Genomic DNA, 25,731 nt, shown 5'->3' with positions numbered 1-25,731 from the left:
TAATATTACAAACACCTTTACAACTTTCAATATATTACACAAATATCATTACTTTTATATCACACAATACTAATAAAACCATTTTAGTCATTTTTACTTTATTCCTGCTATATCCCAATATAATACTAATATTTTTTAAAACTCCGTGGAAAAAATAAATGGATACATAGTTATGAGACGGAGGAAGTATATAGTTTAAAAAATAATACTCCCTCCGTCCCGGATATTTTGTCCGTTTTACTGTAGACACGGGAATTTATGAGGAGTATAATTAGTAAATAATTAAAAATATATTAGTGAAAATAATTATCATATAATAAAAATAATTATAGATTCAGAGTAAGATAACTTATTAGTATAATTAAAATTAAAAAGAAATTACAAATTAAATTTTTTAAAATAAAATTAAAGTGTATAATTCTTTTCCAAAAAGGAAAGCGACAAAATAAGTGGGACGAACGAAAATGAAAAAGTGGACCTGAGATGTGGGACGGAGAGAGTAGTATTTTAATTACAATAGATAATTAAAAATAGTGTAAAAATAATTATATTTATTTTTTTTATATAAAAGTAAGAATGTGATGGCAACACATATGTATTTGTAAAATAACAGTTAGGGTATATAGTTATTAAAAAAAATATTTACTGTATTGTTAGAAAAATATTTTCAAAAATAAAAATGTGTATAATGTAAGAAAGAAGTACTATTCTAACATCGAAGTTATCTCTTTCACTCATTATTTCTCCCACTAATATTCTTTTTCTTTTTATTTTTTTTATTATTATTTTTTTTTCTATAAAACATCAATTTCATCGTCCATCTCTCTTTTTATTTAATAAATAAATAAATAAATATTTAGCAACACCAAAACACACGATTACTCTTCTTCATGTGTTCGGAATAATCTCAAAAATAATAACCTATAAAATTATATTAAAAAAAAAAAAAAAAAATCATACTAGACAAACTGTACGACAAGACCAAATTTGAGTAGTAATTTATCATATAAAAATACTTTATCATATACTTTCTCCGACAATTTTCTAATATTTTATTTGATATTTACACGTATTTTTAGACAATTAGGATTTTTGTTATAAAATGACAAATTTATCTTTAATCTTGTGTATAGAAAATGAAAGAATAAATAAAGTAAAGGTAAAAGAGTAAATTTTGTGTATAAAAATAGAAAGAGACAATAATTGCTAGACATTTAAAATAGGTAAGTAGAATGTTAGTTTGTAGACTGAGGGAATATATATACATACATACATACTCTTTATTTGCCAAATTTATATCAAACTTTTTTTCATTTATAAACCAAAATACATTAGGAACTTGGATGGATCCATATTTGTTTGTTCGGAGGTTTGAATTTTGAGTTGGAATTTAAATAGTAAAAGTTTTGAATTATAATAGTTGTATAATGTGAAATAAATAGGTGGTGATATAATATTTTGAATGTAAAATTAATTTTTAGTATAATATAAAAAAATAAAAAATAAATATTTGATTTGATATTTTATTTTTGGGAAGAAAATTTTGAATGAATAGTAAAATTTTGCCAAAATGCTTTAAACGAACACAAAATTTAACATTTAACATATTAGATATATTTTTACCACCTTTAAATGTTCTACATCCTTTGAATCCAAAAGAGTGGTCAATTTTAAAGAGTCTGAAGTCCTAGTAAAATCTAACTACTTAGGTCAAACCTTGTTAAAAAATCTTTTGTTTGAGTCAACAAAAAAGTATTTTAATTTTTAAAGAAAATTAAAAAAAAAAAAAAAACTGAATTATCACTTTTGTCGTTTATTTATCATTTATATCTTTCGACCGTGTGTAGAACAACCCTCGTATGAACATGATGCGCGACTGGAAGATAGAAATAATGACTTTTACAAATGTATATGATATATATTTTGTCAAACGAAATAAATAATGAAAGTGATAATTCAAAATACTTCCTCAGTCTCACAAGAAGGATACTATTTTTTTTTTGTCAGTCCCAAAACAATTATATCTTCTAGTATATTATACAAATATCATTACTTTTATATCACACAATCTAATAGGGATATTTTTATCGCTTTTTACTATAAACCGATAGTATTAATATTAAAAAATTTATGTATAAAAAACAAATATTGTTCTTCTTCCAGAATGGAGGTAGTACTCTAATTTTTTACAATTTTATCTAAGTTTCAAAAAGTTTGAGTTCCACAATGTTTTGGTGAGAATGAGTTGCTTATTTGAGTCTGACCTAAGTCTTGTCATAGATTAGTGTATGACATACCAAATTATGTCCGAGTTCAGCCTAGTTTAAATTCCTAAATTTTGGAAGCAATGGATCCAAGTTTGTCATGTATTTTGGGCTTTGGCCCAAATAAAATGGGCCTGGGCCCATATTCAATTAATTACCATTTCTCATTATTTATTTACATTAACATGCAATTAATTAATTAATCGTCCAATGAAAAATCAGGCTCCAGAGGCTTCTGTAACAAATTTATCAGCTCCTTCTCCTTCTGCGACCTGGTCCTCAAGCTCCCGGCCCTTCCTGTGCTGAACGCCAACTGCGCGTCATAAATAGCCAGTCCCGACGCCATCGGCGGCAAAGACGTCGAACACCGCCCCTTCGCCAACTCCGGCGGCTCCGCCTCCTCATCCTCGAGCGCCGACGCCGCCGCCGTCTTCCTCCTCTTGTACCGGAACCACGCCGCCTGAATGAAACACGCCGCCCACGTCCGCCATTGATGCGAGTGAAACCTAAATTTATGCTTCAATTGCTTGCTGTGCAGCTTCCGAAACTGAGACGCCACAAATTTAACGTCGGCGGAAATTAGGGCAAAAGCCTCAACCTCTGTAATGGCGATTACCGTTCTGGTGGAGGAAGGGAGGAGGCCGCTGGGGCGGGGATATAAAGCCCAGCTTAGAAGCTCGTCGCCGCAGAAGTCGCCGGAGCTGAGAACGCAGGAGTTGAAGAATCCGATCTGACCGCCGTTGGTGGTGGAGGAATCGAGACGGCCTCGGAGGATGAACAGCATCTCGGTCACCGGATCTCCTTCTCGGACGACGCACGTCGCCGCCGTGCAGAGCACCGGCTTCAGCCGCTCGCAGATCGCGTCCAGAGTGCTTCCGTCCATTTCGTCGAACAACGGAACCTAATTCCACAACCACCGCCATGAATGATTATGAATCTCTGTAAGTAATTGCAGAGAATTTGGGGGAAATGATCGAAATCGGATTGGAATTTGGGGAAAATGATTGAAATCGGATCGAATTCGGATCTGATTTTGAGGAAAATTGTCGAAATCAGATCGGATTTTGCGGAAAATCATCGAAATCAGACCGGATCATGAGGATAATCATCGAAATCAGATCGGATCATGAAGATAATCATCGAAATCAGATCGGAATATGACGAAAATCAATCGAAATCAAACCAAAACTTACTCTGCGAACGAGATCGAGGCAGAGATGGTGCTTGATGTCACGACGGAGATCCAACGGAAGTTCTCTGAGAATAGCTTCCTCGTCGACTCCTCTGGCGGTGACCCAACGGTACAAGTCGTATCGCCGCACTCTCTCCCTCATCTCCCTCGGAAGCTGCCGGTGGCGCATCCATTTCTCCATATCCGTTCTCCGAACTCTCCATTCCTCCAACCGCGCCGTCGAAGCTTGAAGGTACGTCTGCAACTCAAATCTCCCCAAACTCAATTTCAAATTTCACACCAACACTCCATTAAATCAAAAACCTCACTCACAGTCACCTGCATATTCCCGATCAACAACGCGAAGAGCACCAATCCTAGAATCGCTATAATTATCGCAAAATTAATTTCCCCAATGTACGTCGTCGTTGTCAAATTCTGCCCAATCGAACTTCACAAACACACAAAAATCAAATCAAATCACCACACTGATTATCATCAAACCTTTGTTCTACCACATATATATATATAAACATTACCTGAGATTTCTGAGTCCCCACCAGAGGCAGTAAAAGTACTTGCTAATGAACCCAGCCTTAGCCACGCCATTGCTCAACACATCTTCATATATTCCAAAATCATAGAAACTGTTTTTCCCGCCACACAATACCGAAACATTGCTCGACAAGAACCACACCGATCTTCCAGGATGGCTTTTCGAGTCGCAATCGAAGTAGAAGTAATAGCAATCAGGCTGACTGTCGCACAAATCTCTCCAGCACTTCTCTTGCCTTTCCACCGACAGAAGATACCAGCACGATCCAATCACCTGCCATTATCGATCCCCCTGAAGTTATATACTAATCGAAATCCAACTATGTTGAAGTACATTTAGAATCGAAGATTGCATCACTTACATGACTTGCAAGCATGAACAGCATTAGATTGAACACGGCGCCGGCCCAGGCAGCTTCGATCACAACCCCGACGGTTCGGATTATCTTAGACGAGAGCGGGAAAATGAGACACAGCCGAAGAACAAACTGGAATATGATGGTGATCCGGAGGCCGTGCTTCGCGCTTATCACGTTCGTGCCTCTCATGCTCGGTATCGCCGCCCATATCAACACCTGCAAAGACCACGGGTTTGTTTTATTAGGTTGTATTTTTTTTTTTTTGTTGGATTTTTACTATATATTTTTTTTCTTAAAAAATATTACATAAAATAATTATTTTTTCTTTTTTATATTATAATACAAATCTATTATATTTAAAATATCACATTAACCTCTATTTATATTATATCAAACAACAACTATTCAGATTCAACTTTTTGCTATTTTAAAATTTCAAACTAAAAAATTAAAACTCACAAACAAACACATCCTTGGTGTTTTTGTTCGAGATACAATAATATTTTTTAATATAAAATTACAGAATTGTGTAAATAATATAAAAAATAATATTTTATGTTAAATTTTAATTTTTATAAGATGAACAAAATATATATTGAAAATTATTGAAAACCAAATCCCAAAGCTGTTTGAAAAATTTGATACTATTCATCTGACAGTTAAAAAATATTGAATTTAGAGAAAGATTACTGTGTGCTTTTTAAAAAGATCGTTTCAATTAACACAATATATGTAGCGTTGTTAATTAAAACTATGTACTGACAATTCTCTATATATATATATATATGATGTGTTGTATAGATATATTTTACATGTGTAAAGTTGTTATATCGGGTTGTTCACTTTATATTTTTAGATGAATATGATTTTTATGTTATATGTGAGAAATTGTATTGGTAATATAAAAATATATATAGTTTGTTTTGAATTATTAATTATTTATGAATAGATAAAATATATATTTTAGTTTTTAATAATATTTATAAAGAATCGTTCCAACTAAAAATATTAAATGAACAAACCAGATTTATGTGTTGTTTGTTATTATACGATGTTGTTGAAGGAAATTTTAAGTAAATTACCTGGGGAAGGGGCAATGCCGACAACAAGTCGATCCAAAAGCCCTTTTGGAGATATCTCGAAGCGATCTTTTGGGGGTCGATAACCAGCTCGCCTCTCCCGACTATGCGCGAAGACGGGGCGACATAAGCGGTTCTAAATTGGACGAAGATATTGGTCATATAAAGCGCGTCTATGACGGAACGGATTATAGTGAGCGCGATCTTGAGGGATTCGCTTGCTTGCATGCATCCCTCATCCTCGATGCTCGGCAAGAAAAAGAAGAGGGGATCGATGAAGAGGGAGGCAAGGCATGCAAGTAGAAAGCATTTGTTCCATCGGCTAACGATAAGGCCTCGGGGATCTAATATCTTCTTCCTCAAGCTCTCGAAGTCCTCCGAGAACACTCTCGAAAGCTTCTTGTTTTGGATTTCTTGAATTGGTTTAGTCGATCCTTTCTCTTTCGTCGATGTGAGGTTTGGCGATGGATCCGCGGCTTCGAGGTCGCTTCTAAATCTGCTGTATTTGAATTTTTAGCCAATTGTTTGGATTCTGTAAAAGCTCGTCCGATAAACTAACTTATGTTGCAATTCCACGATGTATTAGTTTGGTTATGTTTGATTTCCTAAAAGCTCGTTCGATGAACTAACTTTTGTTTGAACATAATTAGAGTTGTTAAACGAGATGAACGGAGAAAATTTGTTACTCGAGCTTGAGCCAAACATATTATCAATACAAACTCAACTCTGGCTGGTTTAAGATTCGAGCTAAATTGGTTAGTTGAATTGATTCAAAAATTGAATATATCAGTTAAACATAAAATAATTTTTTTATTATATTTTATTACTTAAATATAAATTTATATATATTATATTAATATATAAAACGATACAAAATACAATATCACTGACGAGTTTAATTAAGACGGTTAGTTTGCTCGGCTTATTTATAAAAATAATATTTTCTTGAGGTTGGTTCATCAATCTCTGCGAATGAATTGAGTTGTCAATGAGTCAAGTTGAGTCTGTTTGGAAGGTTTAAATCTTCGATATGAGATTTAAATAGTAATTTTTTTTTTAATTATGATAATTATATAATATAATATTAATAAGTTGTGATATTTTGAATGTAAAATTAATTTATAATATAATATAAAAAAATATTTAATTTAATGTTTTTAGAGAAAAAAAATTTGATAAATAGTAAAAAATTTAAAAAATTATACAAAAGAACACAAGATTCAATTTTACTTTTTACACAATTTTATTAAATTTAAACTTAATCCTTTTTTTCTTTTTCAATTGTAGGATCTATAATTTTTTTTTATAAAAACATATTATTCATTTTTATAAAATATTGTGTATTTGTTTAGTAAAATTATTTGAAGCAAAAATATTTTTTCTTTACATAAAATATAGGGAATAGTATAAAAAATATAAACTTTTGAATGTTTTGAAAATTTGAAAATAAAATATATATATATATATAATATTTTATAAGAATAAAAATATACTCCCTCCGTCCCAATAGAGTTGTCTTGTTTTTCCATTTTCATCTGTCCTAAAGCAAAACAATTGTCTTGTTTTCTTATTTAGTAATTATGGTCTCCACTTTATAACAAAATTATTCTTACATTTCCAAACTATCACTAATTATTACTCTAATATATTTTTTAAAATCATTCAAAAAGTAAAAGTATTTTAGTTTTTTACCTTCTATTTTACGCCAACTTCCAATTAAATACTATTATTCTTTTATTTTCTCGTGTCCACTCCCAATAAAATATTTTTTTTTTGAGACGGAGGAAGTATTTTATTCAAAATAAAATATATTTTTTTGAGACGGAGAAAGTATTTTATTCAAAATTCTTAAAAATTTTAAATAGTATCAAAGCATACAAGATTATTGTAATATTCCAATAACATGTTCAAAGAAACACACCAATCTAAATTGAGAACCCAACATACCTTACAGATTTGGAGGCTGTCCCCATACCTACTGCAAGTAGCATATCATATGATTGAAGTAACTATTATTGGAATTATATTGGTCTATATATATATATATATATATATACACAGTAGCAACAAAATTCCAGGAAAAAGACAGGGAAAGGTATACATACAGCAATAACATTATTATTTAGTGCTTATCAATACGAATCCCTAAAAATATTGTTCAATGAAAATACAATATATAGTATATAATGTACGTATGCATCAATATACACACACCAAACATCTTTCTTGGTGTGTTTCTTTTCATGAGTTTGGAAAAAAAAATTGGGTTGAATTTGGTATGAAAATAATATTTGATGGGATATTTTGTGAGAGAAAAAAATGTATTTTTTTCTTTCGGAAAACGCAGAGTCCAAATAGTAAAATTTGGGAAAAATTGACTAAAAAAACATAACCTATCGTACTTTTACAATTCTCCATATCTATAGTCACTAACTCTAAAAATATAACTAAAAAAATACTATACTCCCTCCGTCCATGAAAAGGTTGTCATTTTTCATTTTGTCCGTCTCAAAACAAGATTACCATTCCTTAATTTAGTAATTATACTACCTACCTAACATAATAAATACCCTTCCAACTTCAAATATATTACACAAATATCATTACTTTTATATTACACAATACTAATAGGGGTATTTTCGTCTTTTTTACTATAACTCATTATAATCCTAATATTAAAAAATCTACGTAAATGACAACCTTGCACCAGGACGAAGGGAGTATATTCCATTGTAAAAAAAATTACACCCTCCGTCCCATAACAAAGTATTCATTTTTCCCATTTAGTCCGTCCCATAACAAAGTATCCTTTTCCTTTTTTTTTAGTAACTATACTATCTACCAAACATTACAAATACCCTTACAACTTACAATATACTACACAAATATCATTATATTTATATCACACATACTAATAAGGTTATTTTAGTCATTTCTACTTTATTCCTACTATATCCCGATATAATACTAATATTTTTAAAACTACGTACAAAAAGTAAATGAATACTTAGTTTCCGGGATAAGTAATAGTTGTTTGAACCAAAAAAACTAAAAAATAAATAGTATAAAATGGGATAAGTAAAATGAAGATATTATAATATATATATATTGAAAAATGAACAAAATTTAATAGAAATAAGTAAAAAAAAAAAAAAGTTATCTACTATAAATTGGATTAGACATAAATTTAACAGATAATAATAATAAAAAATAAAAATCCGGAGAGAGTATAATATATAATATACATATACAAAACAACAAATACACAACATCATTCCTAATAATATTTTAACAATTCTCCGTACCTCACACCACACCACAGACACCTAAAATTATAAACACTAGACAAACACGCCAGAAGAACCTCTAACTTTTCTAAAGCACATAAAATAAATGTGACACAAACACAAAGTACATAATCTGGGATTCAAATTCTGGTAAATGACAAAAAATGGAATTCTGGAAACTCAAGTAGACACAAACCACAGTATTAGCACACTATATGATCCATAGCATTGGCAGATTCATCATCAAACAATCAACAAACAATTTTCATTTCCTATTTGGATCACAGGTTTCGCATAAATGTGAAAAAGATCGATAAACATATAGATGCATAGGTTTTAAATCATCAAGTGTGGCGATGATGGTTCGAGTGTGTGCTAGTGTTGATACCGTTCTTCTAACCGTTTGTATCTGGCTATCAGTCGCCAGGAAAATTGTTGCCACTCTTGATATTTCTGATACAAGAGTCGGAAACAAGTTTAGAGCTTTCTACGCCAAATTTATATGGAAATGAGAAAGTTAGAAGAAGTGTACCTGGAAGAACTCATTAGGAGGATGTTGGACAAGTTTGCGTTCAGAATTGACGCATGGGACGGGCTTCAGCAGGGCTAACTCGAATCGATCTGCCATTAAGGTCCTGTCCGAGAAATTTCAATGTCATATGGATAAGCCAGGCATAGTGATTGGGTTATTAAGCAAGATACATAAATTTAGCCAAAATTGCTTATAAAGGTCAAGAAAGTGTATAAGATTCCCTCGTATTTTAAAAAATATTGGACAGAATCCCAAAAAAATTGCACAAGTGCAATATTTTGGAAAACACAAGAAAGCTTCATGTAGTTCTTAAATGTGAAAAGGGTTGATTTCATCGTAGTTAAGAAAATCAAGAACAATTCGATGATTAACAAAATATAATCGAAACTAGGCATGCAATGAACAATAAAGGTCTAAAACTAATATCGTCGGAATCATATTTTTATAGGCGGATGTGGATACTTACCATGCCATCCAAAACTTCGATAGCATTTGTGACCTCTTCAGGTGAGCTGTAGGTTACGAAACCGAACCCCCTCGATCTACCACTCTCCTTGTCATAAACCACCCGGGCTTCCTTAACCTTCCCTTGCTCACTAAACAATGTCTCGAGAGCAAGATTGTCGACACCCCATGCCAAATTACCCACATAAAGTTTGTTGGCGTCATCGAAACTTGTTCTTTCCCTCCCCCTAGCACCTCCTCCTCCTCCTCCTCCTCCTCCACCTCGGAATGGAGATCTTTCCCTATCCCTCTTGGAAGGCGGCGGGCCGGAATTCACTCTCAAAGGTCTGCCCTCAAGTTCCTGTAAAAACATCATCAACCATAAATTCCAAATGACATAATCATACCATAGATACGATGCCTAGAGCTGTTAATGAGCCGAACTAACTCAGTACTAGTTCGTTAAGAAATACAAGTTAAAATTTTTATTTAAATTTGGCTCTTCTAAACAATTTTTGTGTTAGTGTTTAGTTCAACTCGGCTCGTTAAGAAATACTTTGTGTTTTTTTTCCTTTTATATTTGACTTAAATTTAAACTCAATTAATAATACTACCTTCGTCCTAATAAAAGAGTAACATTTGCACGTAGATTTTTTAATATTAGTATTATATTAGATTATAGTGAAAAAGACAAAAATATCCATATTAGTATTGTGTAATAAAAAAACGACGACATTTATATAATATATTGAAAGTTGTAAGAATAATTATTATGTTAAGTAATAGTATTGTTGCTATGTTAAAAAAACAGTATTTTTGTTTTAGGATGGACAAAAATAAAAAATATAACCCTTCTTTATGGGAAGGAGGGACGGAGGGAGTAATAATAATTATTATTACTTATTAATAAATTTATGTAAAAAACATATACATATAAAAATCTTAGTTTCATTTTTTAATGAATAGTATCAAATGTAGGCAAACAAGCTCAAACTCCTTAATAAACATAATGTTTTAATTCGACTCGTTTAGCTAGTGACGAGCTTCAAACGAGACGAACCGAGCTTGCAACAGTTACTTTGTTTGACAGCCCTAGTGATGCTATAAACTAAACCAGGAAGAACACTTTATAAGGTTCAAAACTAATGAGCTATTCAGGGAGTGATGGAGATGGAAATTTACATATTCGTTGAATTTTTTAGCAGCAGCTTCAACTTCTTCCACTGTTGACATGGTCACAAAACCAAAGCCTCTACTTCTCCCAGTGAACTTGTCATATATAACCTGGAATGTTCAATACTCAGTAATTCAAGTAATAAACTGCAAAATATATGCACAATTGAAATCCTTGCAGTAAAAATAAGTACCAAAAAACGACTAAATGTGTGCCAAAAATCACATCGCAATTCGCAGCAGATTGAAATTATTAGAAAATCGAAATAATGGAAAATTTTGGCTCACCTCAACCATCTCAACGGTTCCAGCCTCTCCAAACAGGTCGGCGAGCGCAGCACTATCGACGCTAAACGGTAAATTCCCCACAAAAAGCTTTAACTCCGGCGAGAAATCCACCGGTCCCTGGCCGGAAAAATCGAGGCCTTCGTCGTCACCAGATTCCTCAACCTCTTCTTCTACTCCAGAAGAGAACGCGACGTTCCGAATAAACCTAGAATTGAGGCGTTCGTAGTAACTACCGACGGAACGCAGAGAAATCTCGAGTTTCGGCAGAGGTTTGGGGGAAAACGGAGTACGGATAGCAGAGAGAGACGCCGCGCCGGAGGAGGGGGAGCCGTGGAGGGAGAGCGACTGTGGGATTGAGAAGTGGATTGAAGCGGAAGCGGCCATTGGAGCTGGAGATGGAGCTGGAACTGGGAGTGAAAAGGGATAAGGTTTTGCTCAGTCGGGAATGGGGTTTTGTAGATTTTTATAGATATCTTCCATTTTGATTTATTTTTCCTTTTTTCTAAAAATGATTTTTGTGCAGAAATCCCCCGACTCATATAAAATCACAGACAAGTCCCCGTTTACATGAAATTTGAATTTCAATTTAAACGCCAATAAAAATATATTATTATGATCACAAAATATAATATTAAAATTATTTAAATAAAAATTCAAATTAATCTTATTTTAAATTAATTTTAAATTTAACCAAACAAACCACCGTAAATCGTGTAACTATATAACACTTATAGTTGAGTTTACAAATTATTCCCCCCGTCCCATATACAGGGTCTGTAGACACGTATTTTAAGAAGGGTATAATTAGTAGTTATTTAATAATATATTAGTAAAAATAATTATATTATAATATAAATAATTATAAATTAATATTTAGATAACTAATTAGTTTAATTAAAATTTAAAAAAATAAATTAAAAAATTTAAAATGAAATTAAAGTGTGTAATAATTTTCCAGAAAAGAAAAATGACATAGAATATGGGACGGACATAAACGACAACATAGACATGGTACGTGGGACAGATGGAATATTAATTAACCTATTAGGTTCAGCTTGAGTTTACAAAATATACTCAAAATGTAACTACTATAAATTTCACATTATAAAAATAAAAAATATACATATATATATATACAATGAAGTGTTATAATATAATTTATTCTAAAATTAATTTCGAATGTATTTCGGACTCTACTCTCTATTTTTTTTATAAAATTATTTTATATCAATTATAATAAATATTTATTTATTTATTTATTTATGGTGTATCGAAATTTATTTTAGAGTACAAGATAATATTCATATTGTATGTATTTTGTTAATCCAATTTATTTTTGGAGGACATAATTTCTATATATAGTATAAAAATACAATATATATATTACCACAATATATACAAACATAATAATTCAATACAAAATATTAATATTTTTTATATTACTAACATTAAAAAAAAAAAATTCATAATTTGAAAATTTAGAAGAATTCTAAAAAATAAATAAATAAATATTTAACATGATATATTATGAAAAGAAATAATTATTGATGTATTTTTATTTATTTATTTGTTTTTCTTTTTGTTAAATAATATCATAACTTTCAAGTTATCTATGTAAGTTTATTGAAAGTAATACTCTATCTGTTTCAATATAATAATCTTATTTATCACTTTTGTCCGTCCAAAAGCAATAGTCTCATTTCCATAAATAACTATATCACCGTAAAACTATTCCTATTTTTTCATTATTACTACACAATTGCCACTACTTTTTACATTAATATAGTCACAAGGGCAAATATGTCATTTATTCTTACTTTTTATCTACTACTAATATAATATCAGTATTCCTTAAATCTCGTACCCAACACAATAAGAATATACTTTTGGACGAATGGAATATTTATTTATATTACAAAGCATCATTGTTATTCAAAACTTTCACTATTGAAATATAATTACACAAACCCTACAATTTTTATTTGATTAATAATTCAATGTGAACTTATAAATTCCAAATACATACTCCCTCCGTTCCACCACACTTGATACTATTTTCATTTTTGTCTGTCCTATTACAATTGACACCTTTCTATTTTTGATAAAAATTATTAAATCAAAACATATCTAACAAATATAAATCAACTTAATTAACTACATAACATACAACATGATAAATGACGTAAGACCTACTTAAAACCCCTTTATTTCTACCTCTTTCCTAAAAAAAATAAATATTTTTATCTATATTTAAAACTACACATCTTTTATAAAATTGATTTATGTTAATTATAAATAAACAAAAATCTTTTTTTTATTTACTTGTATTATAGAAAATTTTATTCTCTACAAAATGATATCCATATTGCATGTATTTTTTAATTGCTATATAACTTTTAAATATTTAAACATATATTTTTAATTTTTTTAATTATATATATTAAATTTACTTTAAAAATATAAATATTATTAATTATTAAAAAAATAATATCATAATATCATAACTAATTATTATTAACTAATTAAACATCATCGCCTTAAATACTGTGTTCCTAATCAAAGGATTCAACTCCGGTGGGACGGAGGGAGTATATCAATACTATGTTTAGATACATATTTTGTAAGTTTTGAACCTATTTCTCAATATTTAAATATATATAGCAAGTCAAAAAATATTTTATTTTACAAATATCAATTTAAATTATATTTTTTTGTTATTTTTAAAAAATATTTAGAAAATTCAAAAAACCCTATCTATCGGAATGATATGAAAACAAATATGCTACGACGTTAAATAAATAAAAAAATACGTTGTCAACTGTCAATTCATAATTTTAGTTGTAATAGTATGTTTTGCGTGAAACTAATGTAATACTTCCTCCGTCCCCAAATATAATATTATGCTTATTATCGATAATAGAATTTAAGTTAACAAGAAATAATTTAAAATATATTATTAAAAATATTTACAGTATAAAAAATAATTATAATAAAAACCTTAATATGATATGTGAGACAAAGATATATGAAAAAAAAAAATTGATGGAAGCACTTAGGGCCTGTTTGATTAGTTTAAAAAATAATGAGAAGTCAAAAGCAAAACAGAAATAGAAGTTAGAACTAAAAACACAGAAGCAGTTCGATCATGTGTTTTGGATGAATCATTATAAAATCAGTTTTTTATAAAAAAATTTGTTTGGATATAATAAAGTTAAAAATATTTTTAAACGGTTAAAATTACTCAAATGACATACGGCTAATATAATTGTATTTTTCTATAAAAATTATATATATGATTTTTTAATTATATTTAAATATTTTAAATAAAAGTATAGAAAATATATTTTTAAAATTTAATTATTTATATTTTAAATTTTAATTTTAAAAGATATAAATTAAAAATAAAATTACAATGAGTATTAAATTATTTGTATTTTCTAATTTATTTTAAAATTTTATAACTTATAGTATTTAATAATTTTAGTATTATAATAATTTTAAATTTTAATTAAGTATGATATATAAATTAATATAATAATAGTTTTTTATTTTTTTAAAAATATAATATATAAATAATTATTTTTATAATATATTAGATTATAGTATTGTAGTTTATTATTATTATTATTAAAGATAAAACAGTAACTTTAGTTGAAAAATGTTTCTACTTATTTTAAAAGCCACTATTAGGCTCCGTTTGGATTGGTTATGTAAAGTATTTTTGACTTCTACTTCTAAAAAAAATATTTTATCCTATTTGTATTAGCATTTTTTGAAAAATAGAAGCAACTTTTAGGCTCGAAAAATGCTTTTTTGAGAAACACTTGAGAGGGTGCTACTGAAAAAACAGTTTTATTATCTAAATTATAATTTTAACAATAATAATAATAATAATAATAATAATAATAAATTAAAGAATAAAATACAAAATTCATTTATATAAAATTTAAATATAATTTTATTTTAATTATTAATTTATATATTTTATTTTAATTAAATTTAAAATTTATAAGTAAAAATATCAAAATTTAAAAATATAAATTTTAGTTATATAGTAGATAATATAATATTTTTAAATATAATTTATAAAGTTTTAAAATAACTTGTAGAATAATATTATTTAAATTTAGTTATATTTTTAATTTTCATTTAAAAAAAAGAAAAATACAAATATAGTTTATACATGAAATTTAATAAATATATTTTCAAGTAGTTTAGATAATTAAAATTTTAAAAAATATAATTAATAAAATACAATAAATAAATTAGAAAATTTTAATAAATAATATACTATTTATATTACTATGTCCTATTGGTAACTTTAGGAGTTTAAAAGCACTTTTAATTTTATTATATTTAATTTTTTTTTTATAAAAATATGTTTTTTAATTATTCATCCAAACATAAAATCGAACTGCTTTGCTTTTGGTTTCTACTTCTACTTTTGACTTATGCTTATTTTTTTAAGTTAATCCAAATAGGTCTTTACTGTGCTTTTTAAAACACCTTTCGGCCTTAAAAGTTGCTTCTGTTTTTGAACAAAAGTCAATGCAAACAGGTACAAAGTGCTTATTTTAGAAATAGAAGCCAAAAACAGCTGTCAAAAGTCCAAACGGAGCCTTAATTCTCCAATCAACACACATGCAAATAAGTTACTCTCTCCGCCCCACATAAATTGTCCACATTTTTCATTTTTGTCTCCACATAATTTGTCATTTTTTAAAATATAATTATACATTCTAATCACATTTTAAATTTCATAATTTATAATTTTTATTATTGATTATATTATTTAATTATCTTAATTTTAATTTATAATTATTTTACTAACACATTTCTTAATTAGTTACTAATTATACTTTATATAAATTCCCGTATTTACATATGGAAAATTTATCCGAGACAAAAATAGTATATAACACAGGCATGCAACACATAATGTGTGAAATAAAATAATGTGCTTTTTATTTATATTAATACTTGTATTGTAGATAAGAATATTACGTGCTAAAATCGACTTCTCCTATTTCAACAAATAAAATATTGTCATATAAGAGAGAATGTTAATACAACTTGTATATTTTTTAACTATAATTTTATTATTACTTTATAATTTATATTCAAATAATAATTTTACAAAAATTATAAAGTAATAATAAAAAAATAATATAAATTGAATTAAATTTTAATATAATTTTCATTTATATTTTAGAATAAAAAATTTAATAAATAATAAAATAGAAATATAAAAATCATAACATTTAATTATTTTTTCATAAAATAATATACTACATTAGCATATTATAAAATTTGAATTAAATGTTAAATAAAAAAATTAAATTGTTTATATAATATTTTATCATAAAATTGTGTTTAAACAATATTTAAATATTATATTTTTTAAAAAAATATTATTAATATATCTTTTATGATAATACAATATAATAAAAATTAGGATATAAAAAATATTGAGTTAAATTTAATTTAAAATATTTTTTTTAAAAAAAAAACTGATAAATAATAGAATTATAGTTAAAATATATATATAAGTTTTATTAATATTCTTTCTCACATGACAATGTTTTATTAGTTGAAATGATAGCATTTGATTGGGGCAACAGAGGGAATAGGAGAAAATGTAACAAATTGTATTGAATTTTTTAATTATAACATATTAATTGTTTTTATATTATATATATATATATTATTAAATTGTATTAAATTTTATAATTCAACATAGTAAAGCTTATGCTCTCTCTGTTCTACATAATTTTTTTTTATTTTTTATTTTTGTCCGTTTCACATAAATTGTTATTTTTTTGGAAATATAATTATGTACTTTAATTGCATTTTAAATTTTATAATTTTATAATTTTAATTAAACTATTTAATTATTTTTACTAAATAATACTCCATCTGTGCAAACACCCTGCAACATTTTCTTTTTTATTGTCACAAACTGACCGCAACATTTCCAAATTTAGAAATAATTAATAATATTTATATACATATATTAATATATACTTCACTTTATTTCATCACATCACTCAAATAATAAAAATTAAATAATCATTTCTCTCTCCAATCACGTCACTTACTGTTTAAATTATCTCAAATTACCGTACTTACACACCGTTTGAATTGGCTTCTGGCAGGAGCTTTTGCTTCTACTTTTAAAAAAAGCAGTTTGCAACTATTTGCATTGGCTTCTATCCCTTTTAAAGCTGAAAAATATTTTTTTTCAAAAGCACATTGGGGTAGCTTTTGAAATAAGCAGAAGCTTTAAAATTACTTTTTATCTTTAATAATAATAATAATAAATACAATAATATAATATAATATAATATAAAAATAAATAACTTATATGTTATATTTTAAACAAATTAAAAAATATAATTAATTTATGTATTATATTTGGATTAAAATTTAAAATTTAAATACCGAATGTAAATAGGAGTATATAAATTTTATAATTATACTTAAATTACTAAATATAATTTATAAAATTTTAAAATAAATTATAAAATACAAATTATATAATATTATACTGTAATTTTATATTTAATTTATATATTATCCTTAAATTTAAATTTTAAAATATAAATAATCAAAATTTAAAATTAAATTTTTTATACTTTAATTTAAAATCTTTAAATATAATTTATAAAATTTAAATTAAATAATAAAAGTGTTATAGAAAAATATTAGTATTATATTAACCACATGTCTTTTATAAGTAATTTTCACAGTTTAAAAAGCACTTTCAACTATATAACGCCTAAACAATTTTTTTACGAAAAGCTGTTTTTATAATGATTTATCCAAACACAAAATCGAACTGTTTCTACTTTTTAATTATTTTTACTATTATATTTATTGGAACTGAGGGTGCACTAGCTTAGTCAAAATTCGATAAGTAATTGAAGGGGAAGTCTATAAATTTTTTACTATTTGTTAAATATTTACTTAAAAAAAATAAATGAAATCAATAATTATTATTTTTATTTATTATATTATATTAGATTAGAATATAATTAAACTATATTCATATTATATAAAACAATACTAACTGTGCATTGGAAACTAATTTTACTGTTTTCAACCAACAATACAGATTCCTCCAATTTCCCCTTCCTGGAGATGTCTTTTGATCTTGAAGTTGGATCATCCATTTTCGAACAGATAGATACACCAACTGTCCAGTGATTGTGATTGTGACTTTGATATACATGCAACTCATCAATTCTTACTTCCGTAGCTCTCCCACCTCACTTCTTTATTCATATCTACAGTTTTCCCTTTTAAGTATGTATTATTATTCCAACGGGAGGTCGCTGTCTTCAAGGTCCCTTGATCTCAGCGGTAAGCGGAAATGGTGGAGACTGCTGCCACTTATTGAAAGTTCCTAACAATATATGCTATTTTTGCTTGCTGTGTCACTGTTTACACCTTAATTTCTGCTTATTCGTTGCTAATCGGATTCAGATCCAGCTCAGGGCGTGGTGAATTGCATGTTTTGTGTGTTTTTTGAGGGATTTTTTTGTTGAACTGAGATCTTCGTGATTGGTTAGGGTTTTTTTGGATTTCGGGATTGGTTGGTGATTTTATTTTTAGGAATGATTGCGACGGGAAGATCTATTTGGTCTGAAGTGTGGTGGTGTTTGACATTAGTTGAATTTCATCTTCTGATGCAAATTGCCATTATTAAGTTGTTGGTGTTCGTTTTGTCTGTTATTTATTATGCTGTATGACTTTAAATTGACGAATAATTGCTTTAAATTCTCTACCCATTTTTCTCTTTTGCTTCAGTTAAAAGTGTAGTTTATGCTGAATTTTAGCTTGGTCTGATCTTCAATTATAAACTCCTTTGGGTTTTGTTGATTTCTTGTGGAAGATGATTTCAATTTGTTGGATAACTTGGTAATATGTGTTGGTGGATTTGGATAGGCTATTTCTTAAACATATATATATATATATAGGAAGTTATTTTCGGTATATAGTTGAGTTCCAGCTGCCGACTTAGATGCAAACAGGAACTTTCGTAGATTTGTTTGATATGAATTCATTAATTCCACCAATGATGATCAAACATTCAAGAGTCTAGATATATTGCTATTTTTAATTTTTTGTCATAGTAAAACATGTTTACGGCACTCAAAATTTGTATACATCCGAAGCTTACTAGATTTCATGTTTGCTTATGTATCCTTCTTTATTGCTTCAGGTTGATAAAGTGCAGCACCGCAAAGAAGTGTTTCATCTCTTTGTATCCTCTCAGGATGTGTATATACATGAAAATAATGCATTAAGTTAATCTTGGTGTGTAGTGGCGCAGGAGTTCGATTCAGTAATAAATCTTGATCATTTTCCCGGCAGCGATGAAGATCCTATTGTATAATTTGACTTCCTTAGATCTGGAAATTAAGCTTTGTCGTTAAGAAGATCCTAATTGGAGGATAAAAATTCTCGAGGTCTGCCGTTATCTACAAGCATGAAGATCTGATAGTATAAAACTCATTGAATCTGGGTAATTAAGCTTTGTCGTTAAGAACATACTAGTCGGAGCATTAATAATCTCAACGTACCACCATTATCTACTAGCATCATGCTACCTAACAACACTGGAAGTGGGAAGAATGATACATGAGATAAATTATATACGGGTTTCCTGTACGATGTGTGAGTTTTATTGTTTGGTTTCTTTCCAATAACCAGAGGCTTCCTAAGTACTCTAGCCTGATCATAGAGAGGCAGAAGATATTGAACAGTTGATCTTGATTGTGCCACAGTATTGTGCAGCTTCTTGAAAGTATCTACTACAACTATGCTGCACTTTTACTTCGAATGCTATGAATAAAATAGAATCTGAGATTTTGATAACTAGTCGTCATCCAAGCACCATGGAGCGGGTGCTCTCTGCTGTTGGACCTGTACTTTGGATCGCCATGAGCTATGTAGACCCTGGGAAATGGGCCGCAGCTGTGGAGGGGGGTGCTCGGTTTGGGTTTGACTTGGCTTTGCTTGTACTTTTTGTAAATTTTTCTGCTATGTTATGCCAGTACCTCTCTGCCCTCATACCCGTAGCCACTGGCCGTAATCTTTCACAGGTGGTTATTGTTTTTAACTGGTCCTTTCTTTATGATATGCATTATGTATGTTCGCCTGTTTCTAGTTCCATTTTGAACCATTAACTGTTCCTTTCGTTTGATGTTCTTCTAGTTACATAGGCACTGAGTTTTACTTGATGGTTATATAGATCTGCAGGCAGGAATATGATGACGCGACATGCTTGCTTTTAGGAATACATGCAGAGATATCAATGATTATTGTAGATCTCACAATGGTAATTGTTTGATTTAAGAGATGTTAATGGATTGGCGGTATGTGCTCGCTCCTCAACTGATTCTTGATATGGTTGTTTTGGTAGGTTCTGGGTACTGCTTATGGGCTGCATGCTGCCTTTGGAATCGACTTATTTAATTGTGTCTTTTTGACTGGCTTTGAAGCTGTTCTGTTTCCATTTTTCAATATCCTCCTTGTAAGTGTATAACCGCTGATTGCCACGAATTGTTTTTACATTTTTCACAAATATTATTTGCAGATCAGAGGGTGTATTGCTTATATGGTGCTATTTCTTGCTCCTAGGAAAATACTAAAGCGAAGACCGTCTCCGTATGCCTGGCATGCTTTATATTTGGAACTTATGTTTCTGGAGCTCTAATAACTCAACCAGAAAGCTCACTTTCTGTCAGTCGGATGCTTAATAAGCTTACGGGGGAAAATGTCTATGCATTAATGAGTATAGTTGGAGCAAATATTACACCCCATAACTTTTACTTGCATTCTTCAATTGTACAGGTCTCTACTCTCTTACTACCACATAGTCAGTCACTTTCTGTTATGGTTTCTATCTTCTGGTTCTGAAAATTCATCAGCTAATTCGACAATTTAATATCTATAATTTTACTTTATTGATCTTTTGAGTTGTTTTGATGATTTTTATCAACTTACCTGGCTTGACCTGATTAACTTTGTTCAAACATATTTCCCCATGTTTCGAATGCCAATTTTCATCCACTTTCTGTTTTGATAATGTTTGTAAAACTTTTGTTTTCATAGTTTGTGAGTTGCGACATCTGATTATTGTCCTTCAATTCCTTTGCAGCAAGATCAGGGGCAAGCTAGGACTGCTAAAGGGGTAGTATGCCGCGATCTTTTTTTTGCCACTTGTTGCATTTTTAGCGGCATTTTCCTAGTGAACTGTATGCTCATGAACTCTGCAGCTAATGTGTTCTATAGTAGCGGACTCACTTCACTCACCGTACAAGATGCACTGTCATTGTTTGATCAGGTTGGTGTTGGATGAGATCAATTTTGATTTATCAAAATGCCAGTAACAATAAGAACTTCCCCATGGTGATGCAGGGATTCAGGAGCTCAGTTGCTTCGGTTCCGTTAATACTCATTGTATTTTTTTCCAACCAGCTCGTGGCAGTGACATGGAGTCTTGAAAGAGAAGAGATCATCCAAGACTTCTTTGGGTTGGAGATTCCTGGTTGGCTTCACCGAGCTACAATCAGAATAATTGCAATCATTCCAGCTCTATTTTGTGTTTGGAATTCGGGAGGTGAAGGTATATTCCAATTCCTGATATTTACACAGGTCTTGGTAGCTCTTTTACTCCCTTCTTCGATCATCCCTCTTTTCCAAGTTGCTTCTTCCAGACCAATTATGGGTGCCTACAAAATTTCACATCCGGTGCAATTCTTGGCTATAGTGATCTTTGTCGGGATGTTGGGACTAAATATCTTTTTCGTTATAGAATTGGTATTTGGAAGCAGCGACTGGGTTACAAGTTTAAAGTGGAACATCGGTAGTGATGTGCCTGTTTTGTACCTTATTCTTCTTATGGCTGCTTTTACCTCCCAGCGTTTGATGCTTTGGCTTGCTACAACTCCATTGAAATCTGCACGGTGGAGGTTAGATTCTCGGGCATTCAAAAGGGGGAATAGATATGCAGGGATTGATTCGATTTCTGTAACTGAAGACCCTACTGGAACCACTCAAAATCAGTATAAATTGGTGGCTGGATCATCATCATCCAAGAAATCCGAGATCTTATCTTGTTCGTCACTTGCAGCAGCCATTCCGGAGTTTTTACCTGAATCCAGAAAGGTTGATGAAAAAGCTGATTTTTCAAAGCTTGAAGTAATGATTAAGGACATATCCGATAGTGGCCGGTCTCTGAGATCTGAAGATCCGAAATCATTAAAATGTTCTAGCAGAAAAGGTGATGATGTAGGAAGTGGTGCAGGCAGTGTGTCTAGATTTTCTGGATTAAGCTGTGCTGCACGACACCAGTTAACTGCAGTCCTCGATGAATTCTGGGGACACCTCTTCGATTTCCATGGTCAACCAACACATGAAGCTAAGGTTAAGAAACTGGATGCATTACTTGGGATCGATGTCAAAAGTATTCGTAAAGAATCGAGTCGATATATCCCTTCGGCCATCTACAATGGTTCATTGCAGCAAATTGGTCAGCACCACTCTGCAACACCTTGTTCATTGGGGCCATCGATGAAACCTAACTACGTGCACTTTCTAGATCTGTATGTCGAGAATTTGAGCTGCAGTGCTATCGACTCTGCTAGTGAGAGGCGCTATCACAGCATGTGTCTTTCGTCGTCATCTTATTACCGTGATCAGCAGCCGGCTACCATACCTGGTTGCGACATTGCTTCGTATCTGATCCGAGTAGCCAGAAAAAAGGCTTCCGGCTATCCCAAAAGTCAAATTGATTTGAACTCGACAGATGCATATAATCAATCATCGGGGAAAAAGCCAAGAAATAGACTATGCTCGCCTCCCGTTTTTCATAATATTTTGAAATCAGATAGATACTTTCGTGATCCTGGCTTTCCTAAGTCCACCTATTACAGAAATATCGAGATCAATGTGAAGAAATTTCGCAGCTTACCAAATGTCTCCGGACTCTTGACCTCTTTCGGAAGTTCTTGGGATCGTTCCTATGGCCTTCCAGCAGTCAAGAAAATGTGTTCCGGTTATTCTCCTTCAAAAGTTCGTCGAAATTCTTATTCGGCGAAATTCAGCTCCCATTCAAGCGCCACTTCACTATGGCCTACTCAGCCTCATGAACAATTCGGCGTCGCCGGAGAACTTCCTAAATATCAAGAATTTGCCTTGAGTATGAATACGGAAGCTAATCTTCTGAAGTTGTTCAGAAAGTGTACGATGAAACTCGTGAAAATTGAGGGCTCTGATTGGTTGTTCAGATCGAAAGATGGGGCTGACGAGGACCTCATCAGTCGAGTTGCTGCACGGGAGAGATTCTTCCACAAAATCGAAACTCTGACTTCACAACATAAATTTGGTTCTGCTATGCAAATTGATGACAGAGAACATCCCAAGTTCGTCTCTGTCCCAAACTGTGGAGACGGATGTGTTTGGCGTGTCGACATTATTACAAGCTTCGGAGTTTGGTGCATTCTCCGAATCCTGGAACTCGCCCTCGTTGAAAGCAGGCCGGAGCTTTGGGGGAGATACTCCTACTTACTCAATCGGCTTCAGGTAGTTATATTATGTCGTCTTCTTCACAAATAAGCAAAATTGCAATTTTTGAACGTTACGTAGTTTATGAGTTTGGTGTTTAAATAGACTCCGCGTGAAAATATTCTCTGTTTTCATAGGGTGTGTTTGTTTGGGGGTTTGAATTTTGAGTTGGAATTTGAATAGTAAAAATTTTGAATTTGAGTAGTTGTATAATATAAAAAATGAAAAATAATTATTTAATTTGATATATATATATATTTTTGAGAAAAAATGGAATTGAATAGTTTATTTAAAATTCAATCCCCAAACAAACGCACCTATAGAAGTTTTAAAATTCATTTTAGTTCTTTGACTGAGTCTGTAGCAAAGTAGTCCGGTAAATGAAAATTTTTTGATGTTTTAATGCTCCGACGCAGGAGATGCCTGCGTGGCTCGCGGGAGACCACGTGTCCGTAGGTCAGCAACGCTTGGTGGACACATGAATTTTTTTATTTATTATTTATAATTTTTTTTAATTTATTTAGTCTTTTTTAAAAAAAAAAAAAATTAGACAGAAATACAAAATATATAAATTTTATAAAAAAATTCACGTGTATGGCAAGTGTCACTGACCTGGTAAACATGTGGCCTCTGGCGAGCTATGCGGGTGCCACGCAGGCGTCTTCAATGCCCGAGGACTAAAACTGCAAAAAATTTTATGTTACAAGACTAAAATGATAAATGGTTCAATTACTTTAGAAAAATTAGATATTTAATTTGATATTTTGTGAAAAAATTATTTACGACCAAACCGAATTTCTTGCTAACACACACATGCTATGCTCATTTTGAAAATTTTCTTTCGTGTCTTATTAGGGGATTATCGATCTTGCTTTCTCGAAGCCTCGCGCAACATTGCCACCGTGCTTCTGCCTTCAGCTTCCGTCGGGATACGAGCAAAATTCAAGTTTGGAAAATGTGAACAGCAGCTTCTCAGCAGCAACGGTGGTGGCCATGATCGAAGATGTCGAAATTGCTCTGTCTCGTCGCAAGGATCGATCGAATGCAGAAGATGGCGACGACGTGGCTTTTCTTAAAGGGAAAGAGAAATTGGCTTTCGTTCTGAAACAATACAAGTGTCGTTTGTCGAGTAACCCGGCTGGTGTGTCTCCGGAAGATGCCGATGGATTGTGCCGAGGCTCGACTGAGCCGCCGCCGCCGCCGTCGTCGACGCGGTAGCTGTCAGTTTTTTGTGTCAGCTGGTGAAGATAAGAGTTATTGTTGATTTTTGAAGATGCAAAGGTTTGTGTTGTGAAATGCTCTCTACTTGTGTTTTGAGTTTGTGCTGTTGTATACTTAGGAGAGTCTAAGAGCAGTGAATTTGCAAAAGTTTTAAGACGAAGCTTTTGCAAAATATTGCTCGAAATGATGGATAAAAGATCATAACTTTTGGATTTTAATATTTTTTTTTTTATACTCCCTAAATATTAATTTTAAAAAAAATAATTATACATTAATATTAAATTATCTTTTAATTTTTATTTAAATAATAAATATATTATTATATATACAATTACTTATTAAAATTGAACATGTAACTACTTAATAATAGTATTAAATTATTTTAAAATTGGTTGATGGGTTCTTTGTTTCAGTTTTATTATTATTATTTTTTCTATCTTAATTATTTTTCTATTTTTTATTTTTAAATATGATTCATTTGTAATTTTGCATTTCTATTCCAAAAATAGTTAAAATGCCTATTATAACTAATTAATACATAATATATAGACTATCATGATATGATTTTAATTAATACAATATATTTTTTTTTGACCGCTTCTACGGGTTATATTTGTCGTCTGTATAATTTTTTATACAAATGTCTTTCTATTACTATTATAAATCATTAATGAAAATATTTTTGTAATTATTTTTTTTAATTTATACTACGCTTTATATAATAATTATTATTTAAATATCAACGCTCATAAGATAAATAATACGTTTAGAACCGGACATAGGTA

General features: G+C 30.3%; 3 protein-coding genes across 6 annotated transcripts; 1 reads left to right on the top strand and 2 right to left on the bottom strand.

The window, feature by feature from the left end:
• Positions 1-2,358: 2,358 nt before the first annotated feature.
• Positions 2,359-7,401, bottom strand: LOC127250827 (protein CNGC15b-like). Its single transcript, XM_051274253.1, has 7 exons — positions 7,376-7,401; positions 5,432-5,924; positions 4,353-4,565; positions 3,975-4,264; positions 3,775-3,886; positions 3,458-3,694; positions 2,359-3,165 (listed from the first exon to the last, which is right to left on the bottom strand). The coding sequence occupies exons 1-7, from the start codon at positions 7,399-7,401 to the stop codon at positions 2,464-2,466; spliced, it is 2,073 nt and encodes a 690-aa protein (XP_051130210.1). The 3' UTR covers positions 2,359-2,463.
• A 1,517-nt stretch (positions 7,402-8,918) lies between these two features.
• Positions 8,919-11,603, bottom strand: LOC127251053 (29 kDa ribonucleoprotein A, chloroplastic). The gene is made up of 5 exons (XM_051274609.1): positions 11,153-11,603; positions 10,874-10,975; positions 9,714-10,052; positions 9,248-9,350; positions 8,919-9,168 (listed from the first exon to the last, which is right to left on the bottom strand). The coding sequence occupies exons 1-4, from the start codon at positions 11,534-11,536 to the stop codon at positions 9,288-9,290; spliced, it is 888 nt and encodes a 295-aa protein (XP_051130566.1). The 5' UTR covers positions 11,537-11,603; the 3' UTR covers positions 8,919-9,168; positions 9,248-9,287.
• A 6,656-nt stretch (positions 11,604-18,259) lies between these two features.
• LOC127250918 (ethylene-insensitive protein 2-like) lies at positions 18,260-25,203 on the top strand. Of its 4 annotated transcripts, none has more exons than XM_051274394.1 (9): positions 18,260-18,514; positions 19,377-19,418; positions 19,579-20,259; positions 20,409-20,495; positions 20,580-20,690; positions 20,798-21,010; positions 21,318-21,503; positions 21,578-23,743; positions 24,581-25,202. In XM_051274394.1, exons 3-9 carry the CDS (start codon positions 20,002-20,004, stop codon positions 24,941-24,943), a joined length of 3,384 nt encoding a protein of 1,127 aa, XP_051130351.1. In that variant the 5' UTR covers positions 18,260-18,514; positions 19,377-19,418; positions 19,579-20,001; the 3' UTR covers positions 24,944-25,202. The 4 variants fall into 4 exon arrangements, with proteins under 4 accessions (XP_051130351.1, XP_051130353.1, XP_051130352.1 ...); XM_051274396.1 differs by adding an exon at positions 24,142-24,181 and having other exon boundaries at positions 19,377-20,259; positions 24,581-24,948; XM_051274395.1 differs by having other exon boundaries at positions 19,377-20,259; positions 21,638-23,743; positions 24,581-25,203.
• Positions 25,204-25,731: the final 528 nt, after the last annotated feature.

This window comes from Andrographis paniculata, unplaced genomic scaffold (genome assembly GCF_009805555.1).
Source record: "Andrographis paniculata isolate CXL003 unplaced genomic scaffold, ASM980555v1 Contig38END, whole genome shotgun sequence".
NCBI lineage: Eukaryota > Viridiplantae > Streptophyta > Magnoliopsida > Lamiales > Acanthaceae > Andrographis > Andrographis paniculata.
This window is presented reverse-complemented; position numbering and strand designations above follow the sequence as displayed.